Below are 13,308 nucleotides of genomic sequence, written 5' to 3' on the forward strand. Positions count from 1 at the left end.
AAAGATTTTCATGTCCAAGTAACAACATAATGGAGAATCTAATTTCATATCATTTACCCTTTAGCTTAACATTAACCAGGAAAGAGTCAAGTAGACAACAGTAGTAGTTAGCTAAAACCATTGGCTAGCTAAAACATTCCCAAACGAGAACTCTAACTACTTAGTTAGTGACCATGTGACGAAAGTAATGCATAACAATTAAACGTTTTCTAAGTACTAAAAAATGAATTGTTCTCAGAGGCAGAATCAAAAACGAATGAAATACTTTTATGCATAGAAGACACTGCAATGATAATTATCAATCCTATATGCTTATATATACAGTACAGTATAAGTTTCACATGACTTTAAATTATCCTAAAATGAACTTGATTAACAAAGATGAACACAATCCTAAATTTGCAACAGCCCAACACCCACTAAAATCTATTAGTGAAAGCCCAAATTTGGCCCATCAATCACGAAAAGTTAACGGAACCGGTGGCATTTAGGGTTTAACCGAACCGGGGAGACCGGAGAAGAGAGGAGAGGCCTGCCTAAAATCTTAATGCTAACAAACGAATAATAATATGCCACGTGTCTAAATGAACCGTCACCGGCCTTATCTTTCGAACCCAAAGGAAAGCAGAAAAAAAAAAAAAAAAAAAAANAAAAAAAGGAGCAAGCTTTAGAAAAATGGTGATTTTATCGGCGAGCTCCACCGTGAGAGCTGCCCTGGATACACAACCTAGGCTCCCGTACAATCCTAATGCGCCGCGGAAAGTGAAGAAGAACCCTAACAGTAATTCTTTCTTACCGCCTGCGTTACCTGCACCGTCTCCGGTAATCAGTATCTCCGTCGCCGATTTACTCAAGCGTCCCCCTAGTAAAGGTAGAAGCTTTAACTCAGAATTGAATCAGTTGCGATGTTTGGTTTTAAATTCTGTTATGTAGTAGTATTATTGATAAACTAAACTTGGATTGTAAAAGACTTGTCTAATTTTCAAATTCGTGGCTCTATCAGAGAGGGTTTGCTAAAATTTTGTTTCTTTTATGTAGAGTTACAACCTGTTGACGATGATGATACTTATATGGGATATGAGACATGGTCTCCAAGTCCACCAAAGTTGGAGAAACCAAGATCAGTCTTCAATGCTGCTTCATTAGCTTTTATAGGCGATTCCATTTACGAGGTTAGGACACTGTATGATTTGTTTTTTCCATATGCTTTTTTAGGCAAGATTTGTGTTGTTAGCTTCTCAATATGTGCATTGCAGATCCCCCGTTACTGTTTTACACTCTTTTCTCCAAATCTTAACTTCTCCCATTCCATTTAACAGTTTCTCTCATGGTTGTGCAGCTTTATGCTCGTAGGCATTTTCTTTTCCCTCCGCTTAGTATTGAAGACTATAACGACCGTGTTAGAGCAGTGGTGCGCGCTGAAGCGCAGGTTCTCTTCTGACCTCCTTTGTTTTCACAAATAAGTTTGCTTGTAGAAACAGACTATTTGTGTTGTTTGTTCTGTTTCATGATTCTGCTACTTATTTTTATATCTTTCGTTTGTGTTAAACACTGCTCATGTAATAGTAATACATTAGTTAGTATCAGCATTACCATCTTCATTTTGTTTGTCCAAATCTGCTTACAGTATTCCAACATGTCAGCTTGCTGAGTCGTGTTGTTATCACATTCTTGTTTTGAATATGTGCTGGTTGATAAATTGTTTCTTTCTCTCTCACTCTTTCAGTATGCATTGCTGAAGAAGCTTGTTGATGATGATTTCTTAACAAAAGAAGAGAGGTCAGTACACAGAACTCACAATTTTAGCATCCATCTAAACTCTGCTGCCACTATGATAAGAACCCTTGATTGAGCTGAGATACATGATTTCACTTCTCATTGGATTTAATGAAATTTTGTATTTTGCTCCAGGGATGTGCTCAGGTGGGGAAAGAATCTAGGTTCCGCTAGAACACGTACAAGAAGGCGTGCAGGTAATGCGGTTTATAACAAAGCATCATCATTGGAGACACTAGTAAGTAACCCCAATATCTAAACTTACACTACGTTATTCTTTATGCTTTTAACTCTTATAACAAGGCCATGATCTGCGTGATACTAAACCCGCTTCATCTGTTCAATTTCCAGATTGGTTATCTGTATCTGACAAATGGGAAAAGATTAGAAAAAATAATGCAGAAGCTAGGATTCTCAAGCGATTCTTCAACTGAGATCATAATTGAAGAGGCCAAGCCTAAACCAGCAGAATCAAACCTGCCAAACTTTATACTCAGTGAGTTAAATCTATCTATCTCCATTAAATTCGATCATAAACTTCATCATTTGGTTGAATTCCCAGTAACCAATACTTAGGCATAACCATATTCTCCTTCCTGGTTAATTTGTAGACGAGCAAGTGGTGGCACAGTAGTTATAGCAAAGGTCGTAACTCTTTCGGATCATGGACAAGCTGAACTGAAGAATCAAAGTTTCCTTACTTGGCCGGTTTAGCATTACAGTGCTCTTTTAACCGGAGACGACAGTGTTTTGTATATGTAGTACATACAGTGTGTCGCAAATCAAAATGCCCGCCCACTTTTGTCTTTTGTCCCAACCATGATAGTGTACTAACAACATAGATATGATATTTAAACAAAAAGAAGATATATTAGCTACTAGCATTCTACTATATGATTTTTATATCACGGTAAATAAACATTGAATCATCATTATCTTACATATAAAATTCAGAATCTTAAAGCAAGTTGGAGCCACTGCAGCTCGACTATTACGTATTTCAAATAATGAATTGTAAACGTGACGTTCTTGATATGATCTAATCCAGCTCATCAACATCCTTATCCAAAGATTAAAAAGGCAATTCCAAATATCATAGTGTAGTCTATAAATTAAATAGACTATACTAGATTCCGTTGTCATTGGTGGTGACTCGAGTAGGCCCATTTTAAACAATCGGGCCCATAATTGTCCAACGAAAAATTGTTACTATTGCAATAGATTACAATGGACCGACCAAATCAATCAATGTGAGATTCGTATGATAAAATATCACCAATTTTCTAGCTTTCCTTTACTATATGAAAGGTCAGTTTTTGTGTAATATATACCAAAATTAGAAGCCACCAGCTGAAAATTGTAGATCAGAATAATAGAGATATATATTTCATATTTTCCCGAATCAAATATCAAATGTGTTTTTGGATGAGTATGCTTAAGCAACGACATTTGTCACAAAAAAAAAACCTTCAAGCACAAACAAATATCATTTTCGAAGAATAAAATAATTATGCATTACTTTCATTTTTTTTTTATCGAATGTCAGAAGGGGGACGCTAAAAATGTAAAAGATGGATACACATACACTGATGTGAATGGTTTAAAACTGAACTATGTGGCGGTTTCAACGATAATTCATATCTGAAAGAAAAAAATGAAAAAAAAAGCCAAAGATAAAGCATAACATAGTTTTGTAGCTCCTATCTTTTAGCCACCCATTTTGATAGTAACGTCGATACGGTTTTGTCCTATAAACATGCACATTATCTAGTAGATGATCATGGGTCCGTCGACAAGGTTGACATGTCATCATATCGTGCCACAGTTATTGCAGAACCTAACGTTTCTTGCTTACATGTCATTCTAATCCTTCTTCGTTCGTCCATTTCCATTGCGATACGAGTAAATACAATTCGGATGAGACTCAAATTTGTTTCTGCCACGTATATAATTTATTTTTTTCATTTTTTCTTTGTAAAAGGAATGAAAAAAACGTAGAAGGACGTTCTTTGTATCCTTGCTTTTTTTTGTGGATAAATATTTTTATCCTTAATTCCTTATGGTGGACAAAAACTTAGGTATATATATCAGAGAATTGAGGATATCAAAATATGATATGTCGAGAAAGTGTAGAAGAAACGAGACCTTCCATATAAGATAAGATAAGGCAATCGCTGAAAAGGAAGGCAGGAGCTAGCCAAAACAATATTGTAGATGTTAAACTAAGCCTTCGAAATAAATGTACCCCATCAAAATATTTAGGACCCTCTACTTGTTCCTATATGGATAAGTTTTCATAATGTGTCGATTTATTCAAAATTGCTCTCGAGATTCTTTTCGATTGTGAAAGGTATCTTGATGTGACGCTTAAATTTCGAGTCTTCTAAATATCCTACAATTATATTGTATGCACTAATTAATAGAAATGATCATCAATAGTTCAACGTAACAGCAAATTTGAGTGTAGAGTGTCAATCACAGACAAAAAGTTAAAACTTTTCATATGTATTACAAAGTTGGAGTGAAATACTTTTTTGTCCAGTGAAGAAATTGGGATTCTCAATTAGTGTGCTGATTAGCTTTCAACATGCATGCATATATGCCTTTCCCTTGAGCAAAAATATATACTTGATTATTAAAGAATATTTCATCATCCTTGAAATAATAATATCTTTTGCAAGTGGCATCCTATGAGTATGAGTTCATAATGCAGACAGAACACTGTGTGATTCAATTGGACTGACTGATGAAGATAGTAGTACTTTATTAGATTTTTAGACTGGAATTTTCCCTTGTTATTGACTCATTAGTGGCAAAATCATTTCATACACGTTCTAATGATCATGACCACACGTGGTTACTATATGATACGTTGACTTACGGAATGTAAAACTAAAAAGAAATAGAAAACCTCCCAAGTCATGGATCTTTAAGTGACTCTTGTGAGTTATGGCATTAGTCTAATTTTATTTTACGTACTATAGGTAGATGATTTAACGTACCATAGTTTTTCAAATAAATTTATACGTTCTTGTTGTTGTGTCTTAAGAATATAATTTTTATTTGGATCGGATAGAGGTGAAAGGTATACGATTTTTCTCTAATGAAGCTAGCGCCTTGGTATTTATGCTTGATTCAAAACCATCATTTGCGTCTAACTATATTTTGTTCGGATCACATCAGTCCACGGATCAGAAGTGCTGTGTTAATGAAATTAGGATGAGCTGGCAAAAAAAAACAGGTTTGCAGGTGTAATAAATTCGTAAAAAACGTTGTGAAAGTATAAAACCTCTCGCGGGATTACAATAAAAAGAAGAAAAAAAAACTACGAATACTATGGCATTTTTATGGTTGACTTTAGTAATAAAGATTTTTTAATAACAGGTCGGATCTAAATCTACACTTAAACAGAGAAGTACAGTACAGAAACATGGACCTTTCACGTTAGCTTCTCTCTTTCTTGAGCTGATATTATTCTCTTGTTGTTCTCCATAATAAATCTGATGATTCTGATCAAACAAAATTCAATTCCTCTCTTAATAATATGATACTATATACCAACCCGTACAGATTTTTCTAGACGGCCGTAAGATCCGGAACAAGAAGAAATTAAAGTCAAAACTGATGCAGTGAACTAACTTTTATGTTATCGTCAAGCGCGGCGCGTGCATGATAATTACCTGAGTGGGAAAGGAATAATAAACCAAAAAAAAAGGAAGAAGAGAGAAAGAGAAAAAGCACAAAAACTCGGAACGCGTAAACTGTGTTGTTGTCGTCGTAGTTAACGGGTTTGGTTTTGTGGATGGTTCATTTTTATTCTCTCTACTATTTTTTCAATTTTGGTCCTCGTTTCATTTTCCCTTTTTAATTACCTCAGTCTCACGCAGCTCAAAGTGACAAAACAAACAAATTTAAACATTAAAGATAAAGAAGAAGTACCGGCTGTGGTGGATCATATATTCATATATAAGATCTAAGAGCATTATACGGATCTAAAATAACATCACGAAATTCAGATCGATGCAGTTGGCTTGTAAGTTATAATATATGGAGTTGAAAAAACTTAACCATATCGTTTATTCGAGAGTTGTCTACAATAGATTGAATCTCATTTTTAAAAATCCAATACCTGACCGAGTGTTTACAGTCAATTAAAAACTGCGTCATTAAGTATTTCGTTGTAGTTGTTAGATGGTAGATAGATGGCCAATGTGAATATAGAAAATTATAACAGATAATCACGACAAAAATAATTATATGTGATGGTATGGTTTATTTACATTTTAATGTTAGTGTGTTTTTTCTTTTCTTTTGACGTGGCTATTGGCTAGCTCTTTGCCATATATCGATATATATGAATACGTGCACGGTGCATCTTTATTTAGCTTGACTACTACGTACTTGCTCATAACTCGAACAATTGTTTCCATATATATACCTGACGACGACAAAGCATGGTTTTTATTTGATGTAATCGATTGCGATTTAACTTTAATGATGCTTTACAAACACGATATCGCCCTTTTTCGACACCTTATCTCTTCCACTATAACAATTATTGTGTATGTTTGCGTGTTTTGATGACTGAGTATATTATACTAGTACTTGTTTGAAATTATCGATTAATATAACTTTTAAAGTTCCCTCCTTTCATTACGACATATATCAACGAAATTTATGAAATTTGTAGACACAACCAGCCATATATATATATAGAGTAAGCAACGTCGAATCTCGATAACTCTTATGGTCACACACACACTCACAGCTATTGATAATTAATAATTGAACAAATCATATGATCACAAATCGTCTTAATTAAAATTGGCCATGTAACAAATTGTTCAATATCACAATACTTTAATAAAAAAAATTATACATCATGATAAAACAAAACGAAGTTTATAGTTATAAAGTCTTAAATGCGTATAGTTTTAGGTAGAGAAGTCGAAGACAATTTAATTTTTCAAAAGTTTGCATGTGTTCAGTGGTTGAGATAACGATTGGTTTTTTATCTAACGAACAATTTTCTGGCTAACCCAAAAATATCTCAGTTACTAGTAAAGTTGGACGTATCCGTGGCGGAAACTAAAGTCAATTATTTATATGTAAGTTATTTTTTTTTTTACTTGTGCCAAGTGTATGGTTACTTGGTTAGACGCCGTAAAATGTAAGGTTCACTAATACTTATTTCTTTCAAGCAGACAAAGAAAAGGTTAAACGTTGTGATGTGTAGTGTAGTGAAACAAAAAAAAAAAACTCCATTCTGTCGTCATTTTATTGTCTTGTAAATGTCTTAAGAATTTGTGGTGGCTAAACTTAACCCGTGACATGACTTTGTAAATTATTGGGCCATTACAACGTGGTGAGAAGCGCGTGAAAAAAAACACGTAGCATTAAAAAACAAGAAAGTATGGAAGCTAATGGAGGAATGGAGAATTAGGGTGTGTGTTTGTCAAAAAAAAAAAAAAAAAAAAAAGGGTGTGTTTTTAATCTCGTACCCAATTTAGCCAAACCAAAGCAAAATATCTGATTTTAAGAACTTAATTTCCATGTTTATTTTGAATATTTTCCATAAAACTGAAAACTCAAAACCATATCAGGATTAGAATCTGAAATAGGAAACCAATTTGCCGTTGGAATTTATTTCAAGTGTTTTATATCAATATAGAATTTGCGAAAAAACTCCAACTTAAACCATACTAACTTAAGACCAAAATTCCAACTTAAACTGACCTAGAATCGATTTTTATTACTCTCTGCATTTTTTTTTTTTTTTGGAAACCTAGTAGTAAGTAGACTAGTAAGATAACAAAATTTCATTAGAGGTAAACTTATTACTTTTTTGCTCATACTATCAAATGTGGGACAAAACTACAATTCGTCTTTCTTTAGAAACTTAACACTTTAAATTCGTCTAAATTGCTTATAATAGAAGTATACAACTATACTTATGGACATTCAAATCATAACACAAATGACCTTTTCTACATAACACAAATCCTGTAATAATTTTATATGAACAAATGAGCAAAAAGGCTCAAACAATGTGGGACCCAAAAAGGTCACTCAAGGTAGGTCCCATGAGATTACCCTCCATTGTTGAGTGCTTAAAAGCAGCTCCAAAGCATCTTCATTTTGGCATCCCAACCCAAAAAAAAAACAAGTTTTCTTCTTTTTGTTTTTTTAACAATCAAGAATATAATTTTCCTCCTCACAGATCTTTCTCAGGAAGAAATATTAAAGTTTTAAGCTAAGAAAGCTTCAATCTTTCTCTTCAACCACACCTTCCTTTTATCCTCTAGCTCAATCGACTAAGGAAGAATATATAATAAAGTGGCTAAACCTAAAGTGAGTGAACCAACTTAATAGGTATGGGTTTGAAACCTAATGCCATGAAGAATGTGGCTATGGCGGCAGTTTCTGCTCTGTTTCTTCTAGGGTTTCTTGTTTGTTCTGTTTCTGGCTCTGTTTCCTATGATAGCAGAGCCATTACCATCAATGGCAAAAGAAGAATCCTTATCTCTGGATCTATTCATTACCCAAGAAGTACTCCTGAGGTTTGTTTTACTTTATTCTTTCATTATCCCTCTTCTTTTGAGTTGTAATGTAGTGAATAGTTATTCCCAAAGTTTGAAGCTTTTGGTATTCCCCCATTGTCTTCCCTATATGAGTATGTTCAAAATCTAGGGTTTTGTTTCTTATCTGTGGATGTCTGTGTGTTTGTGTGTAGATGTGGCCAGATCTAATTCGGAAAGCAAAAGAAGGAGGCTTAGATGTGATTCAGACTTATGTCTTCTGGAATGGGCATGAGCCATCTCCTGGAAAAGTAAGAAAAAAATCTTATTTCTCGATTTGTCGGATCTTTTTTATTGGTGTTTGTGTGAACGAAGTACTGATTCATTGGATTCCACTTTTATGTTTTTTGTCCTCTTCTGCAGTATTATTTCGAGGGCAACTATGATTTGGTTAAGTTTGTCAAGTTGGTCAAACAATCTGGTCTCTATCTTCATCTAAGGATTGGTCCTTATGTCTGCGCAGAATGGAACTTCGGGTAACTATAACCTAATTTCGTGTAACTTAAACCTAAAAATAGAAAGTTTAAAAGGTGAAATTTTTTTCCAAGAGATTCTAATATGATTGATTTGTCTCTGTTTTAATCTCTCAGTGGATTTCCTGTTTGGCTTAAGTACATTCCAGGGATTAGCTTCAGAACAGATAACGGTCCTTTCAAGGTTAGACATGTTTTTTAAAGGCTAATCTATCTTCAATTTGAAGTTATTAGACTTCACACTTGTTCGTTGACCATTGTTTGACTCCTGAGATGATAACTTTACTAATGAGCGTTGATTGTTTTTTTCTTCTTCCATTTGAAGGCTCAAATGCAAAGATTCACCACAAAGATTGTTAACATGATGAAAGCTGAGAGGCTTTTTGAATCTCAAGGCGGTCCTATAATCCTCTCTCAGGTAAAAACCTTTAAAGTGAATTGTGTGTGTGTTTAATAACAATCCTACACTAGAGTGACAGTGAGACTCAGTAGACTTCTTGTTTGTATCTAATGGAATGTTATGTGACAGATTGAAAATGAATATGGACCAATGGAGTACGAGCTTGGTGCACCGGGACGCTCTTACACCAACTGGGCAGCTAAGATGGCGGTGGGGCTTGGCACTGGTGTCCCTTGGGTCATGTGCAAACAAGACGATGCTCCTGACCCCATTGTGAGTTCTTTTGTCTAGTCTTTGTGACATCTTTTCTTCATTAGCTGTATTCTCTTGTCTCTCTTCATTCTCTCTGTTAGAAATCAATTTATTAAATATTAGGATTCATTTAAACTGCACATGTGTTGGTGTTACTTCTTTTCATGATCTTTTTTTGTTTGATTATCTTACTTGCTTCTGTCTCTAATAATAATATTCAATCATATTAGAAATTCTTTGTTGTCTTGTGTTGTGCTGAGGTTAACGACAAGCCATGTGGATCATTCATTTGTCAGTTTCTTTCTTTGAATATTTGTTAACTTATTGAATCTACGTTTTGTTCTCTGCTAGATCAACGCTTGCAATGGATTCTACTGCGATTACTTCTCCCCAAACAAGGCTTACAAGCCCAAAATGTGGACCGAAGCCTGGACTGGATGGTAAGCAGAAACTCAAAGTGAATCTCTGCTTCTGTTATTGTTTCTCAATGATCTCAGTCTGTTTTCTCGATGTTTCAACAGGTTTACAAAGTTTGGAGGCCCAGTTCCTTACCGTCCAGCTGAAGATATGGCCTTTTCCGTTGCAAGGTTTATCCAAAAGGGTGGATCTTTCATCAACTACTATATGGTAATGCTAAAGTTGTGGTACCATATTCATAAAGTAAATATAAGGGAGAGTTTGAGCTTGTCTAATTCTCATACACGGTTTTCCATGCTCAGTATCATGGTGGAACTAATTTTGGTCGTACTGCCGGTGGTCCGTTTATTGCAACCAGCTATGATTATGATGCTCCTCTCGACGAATATGGTAAGCTGTTAAAACTCAACTTTTTATTTCCTAAAGATAAAGATTGTTTGTCTTCTCTATAATTATTGTAAATTGTTTTCAAACAGGACTTGAAAGGCAGCCTAAGTGGGGGCACTTGAAAGATTTGCATAGAGCAATAAAGCTGTGTGAGCCAGCATTAGTATCAGGAGAGCCTACAAGAATGCCCCTCGGAAACTATCAAGAGGTCTCAACTCAATTCATTTTTTTGTTGTTAGAAATGTCTTTGCTGTGGTCAACTTGATAAAATTTTGTACATTTGTAAATTTGCAGGCTCATGTGTACAAAGCGAAATCTGGAGCTTGTTCTGCGTTCTTAGCAAACTATAATCCAAAAGCTTACGCTAAAGTTTCTTTCGGGAGCAATCACTACAATCTACCTCCATGGTCTATTAGTATTCTCCCAGACTGCAAAAATACAGTCTACAACACAGCCAGGGTAAATAAAATATGTTAGCAAAAGATGAAATTTATATGTTCTTGGTTTTTCCCTGAGTACTGACAAAGATATACTGGTATTGGGCCTTTGGCTATAGGTTGGTGCTCAAACTTCAAGGATGAAAATGGTTCGAGTTCCTGTTCATGGTGGTTTATCTTGGCAAGCATACAACGAAGACCCATCAACTTACATTGATGAGTCTTTCACAATGGTCGGATTAGTGGAGCAGATCAACACTACACGTGACACTTCGGATTACCTGTGGTACATGACTGAGTAAGTATCCATAGAATTTGCAGATATGTCTCTATAAAATGGATGTGGAAGAATTCTCTGAATGCATTTTGATTTCTTCTCTAATTGTCTCTTTCTTTTGATTTATCAGTGTTAAAATTGATAACAATGAAGGATTTTTGAGGAATGGAGATTTGCCTACTCTTACTGTTCTATCAGCTGGCCATGCTATGCATGTGTTCATCAATGGCCATTTATCTGGTAAGTACTTCGTTTACCAGTTTTAAGTATTGCTAAGAACAGTTTCCTGTCAACACTTTTTCACCTCATTTTGACATTTTTTTTGTTGTCTCTATTCAGGATCTGCGTATGGTAGTTTAGACTCTCCTAAGCTAACTTTCCGGAGAGGTGTGAATCTAAGAGCTGGTTTCAACAAAATTGCGATACTAAGCATCGCTGTTGGTCTCCCGGTTAGTCATCAATTTCCATAGCATCAATACTCTTGCATCGATCTTTTTGCAGAACACCAAGTCTGACCTAAAGGTGTTCTTAATCTATGTGTTTATACAATGCAGAATGTGGGTCCACATTTTGAGACATGGAATGCTGGAGTTTTAGGTCCAGTTTCATTGAACGGTCTCAATGGGGGACGGAGAGATCTATCATGGCAGAAATGGACTTATAAGGTACAGAGACAAATATTACAAGACATTTTTCATCAATCATATATGATTGTGTCATTCTACTGATTATCCAAATTTATACTTCGATTTTTTTCAGGTTGGTCTTAAAGGAGAGAGTTTGAGTCTTCATTCACTTAGTGGGAGCTCATCGGTTGAGTGGGCAGAAGGTGCATTTGTTGCACAGAAGCAACCACTTACTTGGTACAAGGTAAGCTTATCCATATTCCAAAATTGAAATGCAGTTTATCTCGGTAAAACAAAATTTGCCATGTTTGACATGTCTCTATGGCTTGCTTCCAGACAACTTTCTCTGCTCCAGCTGGAGATTCGCCGTTGGCTGTAGACATGGGAAGCATGGGAAAAGGTCAAATATGGATAAATGGGCAGAGCTTGGGACGTCACTGGCCTGCATATAAAGCAGTTGGTTCTTGCAGCGAGTGTTCTTATGCTGGAACATTCAATGAAGACAAGTGCTTAAGAAACTGTGGAGAGGCTTCTCAAAGATGGTAAAAAGGCTGCTAAAAATGCCATTTTTATCCCTCTGCTAATGAAGTTTTCAGGGTTTTGACTAGTGTTATGCTTGTTTGTAGGTACCATGTCCCACGGTCGTGGCTGAAACCAAGTGGCAATCTATTGGTTGTCTTTGAAGAATGGGGAGGAGACCCAAATGGTATCTCGTTGGTCAGAAGGGAAGTGGACACTGTTTGTGCAGATATCTATGAATGGCAATCAACCTTGGTGAATTACCAACTGCATGCTGCTGGAAAAGTTAATAAACCATTGCACCCCAAAGTGCATTTACAATGTGGGGCTGGACAAAAGATCACCAACGTGAAGTTTGCTAGCTTTGGCACACCTGAAGGGACTTGTGGTAGTTACCGCCAGGGAGGCTGTCACGCTCATCACTCATATGATGCTTTCAACAGAGTAAGTTAGAGAAAAAGCATGGATCTTTCTTCTTTGTTCTGTTTTTGAGTCTTGAATGTTTCTGAAAGCGAGTTTGTTATTTCTCTTTTGCAGCTTTGTGTTGGGCAGAACTGGTGTTCTGTTACAGTAGCACCGGCAATGTTTGGTGGAGATCCTTGTCCAAACGTAATGAAGAAACTGGCGGTGGAAGCCGTTTGTGCTTAAGTGGAAAGCAGACTCAGCAACAATCAAAAAGACTGTAAAGTAAAAGCTTTGGCATGTCTTACAGGTTTCTGATTTTATTAGTATGTTCTCTATGAAGACGACAACAAAACAAGTTAGTAAATTTTTATTTAATCGCGGTGGAAGTTGTACAAAGGGACGCAACACGCCGTTCAACAATTTGCAGAGATGTGATTTATATATGTAAATAAGCTTGGGAAGGGGTTTGTAATTGTAACCCAAGAAAGAAGAAGAAGAAGAAGCACACTGTGACTGGAGAATCTGATGAGTCCATGTGTAGATTCTTTTAATAGGAGCAAAAAGTAGGAGTAGTTTATTCTCCAAGTTTTTGCTTTGAACGTGTTCGTTGTTGTTGTTGTTGTTGTTGTTGTTGTAGTCTGTCATCGATACTCATCAGATGAGACATTATCTGCAATTATCTCATTGCTTTAATCTATGAAATGTTTTGCTTAATATGCAACTATCTCACAGGATAAGCAAGCTATAGTTTCCTTTTTTTC

The 13,308-nt window shown here is 35.6% G+C and overlaps 2 protein-coding genes across 2 annotated transcripts; both read left to right on the forward strand.

Annotated features, from left to right (window-relative positions):
- LOC104778377 (mini-ribonuclease 3) lies at positions 639 to 2,668 on the forward strand. The gene is made up of 7 exons (XM_010502820.2): positions 639 to 871; positions 1,039 to 1,172; positions 1,340 to 1,429; positions 1,727 to 1,779; positions 1,912 to 2,014; positions 2,128 to 2,272; positions 2,388 to 2,668. Exons 1-7 carry the CDS (start codon positions 676 to 678, stop codon positions 2,408 to 2,410), a joined length of 744 nt encoding a protein of 247 aa, XP_010501122.1. The 5' UTR covers positions 639 to 675; the 3' UTR covers positions 2,411 to 2,668.
- Positions 7,912 to 12,790, forward strand: LOC104778388 (beta-galactosidase 1). Its single transcript, XM_010502829.2, has 19 exons — positions 7,912 to 8,336; positions 8,510 to 8,605; positions 8,718 to 8,830; positions 8,945 to 9,011; positions 9,153 to 9,245; positions 9,357 to 9,500; positions 9,831 to 9,919; positions 10,001 to 10,106; positions 10,199 to 10,286; positions 10,373 to 10,491; positions 10,578 to 10,742; positions 10,840 to 11,018; positions 11,128 to 11,237; positions 11,337 to 11,446; positions 11,552 to 11,662; positions 11,757 to 11,867; positions 11,960 to 12,165; positions 12,250 to 12,586; positions 12,680 to 12,790. Exons 1-19 carry the CDS (start codon positions 8,151 to 8,153, stop codon positions 12,788 to 12,790), a joined length of 2,541 nt encoding a protein of 846 aa, XP_010501131.1. The 5' UTR covers positions 7,912 to 8,150.

Source organism: Camelina sativa, chromosome 1 (genome assembly GCF_000633955.1).
Source record: "Camelina sativa cultivar DH55 chromosome 1, Cs, whole genome shotgun sequence".
NCBI classification, from domain to species: Eukaryota; Viridiplantae; Streptophyta; class Magnoliopsida; order Brassicales; family Brassicaceae; genus Camelina; species Camelina sativa.

What these genes read in the sequence shown, in the direction of transcription:
- LOC104778388 (XM_010502829.2), top strand. Translation starts at nt 8,151, where the DNA reads ATGGGTTTGAAACCTAATGCCATGAAGAATGTGGCTATGGCGGCAGTT. An exon ending in GCATCGCTGTTGGTCTCCCG is followed by an intron (nt 11,447 to 11,551) that starts GTTAGTCATCAA and finishes TATACAATGCAG; the next exon opens with AATGTGGGTCCACATTTTGA. An exon ending in GGCAGAAATGGACTTATAAG is followed by an intron (nt 11,663 to 11,756) that starts GTACAGAGACAA and finishes GATTTTTTTCAG; the next exon opens with GTTGGTCTTAAAGGAGAGAG.
- LOC104778377 (XM_010502820.2), top strand. Translation starts at nt 676, where the DNA reads ATGGTGATTTTATCGGCGAGCTCCACCGTGAGAGCTGCCCTGGATACA. An exon ending in TAGGCGATTCCATTTACGAG is followed by an intron (nt 1,173 to 1,339) that starts GTTAGGACACTG and finishes ATGGTTGTGCAG; the next exon opens with CTTTATGCTCGTAGGCATTT. An exon ending in CCTGCCAAACTTTATACTCA is followed by an intron (nt 2,273 to 2,387) that starts GTGAGTTAAATC and finishes GTTAATTTGTAG; the next exon opens with ACGAGCAAGTGGTGGCACAG.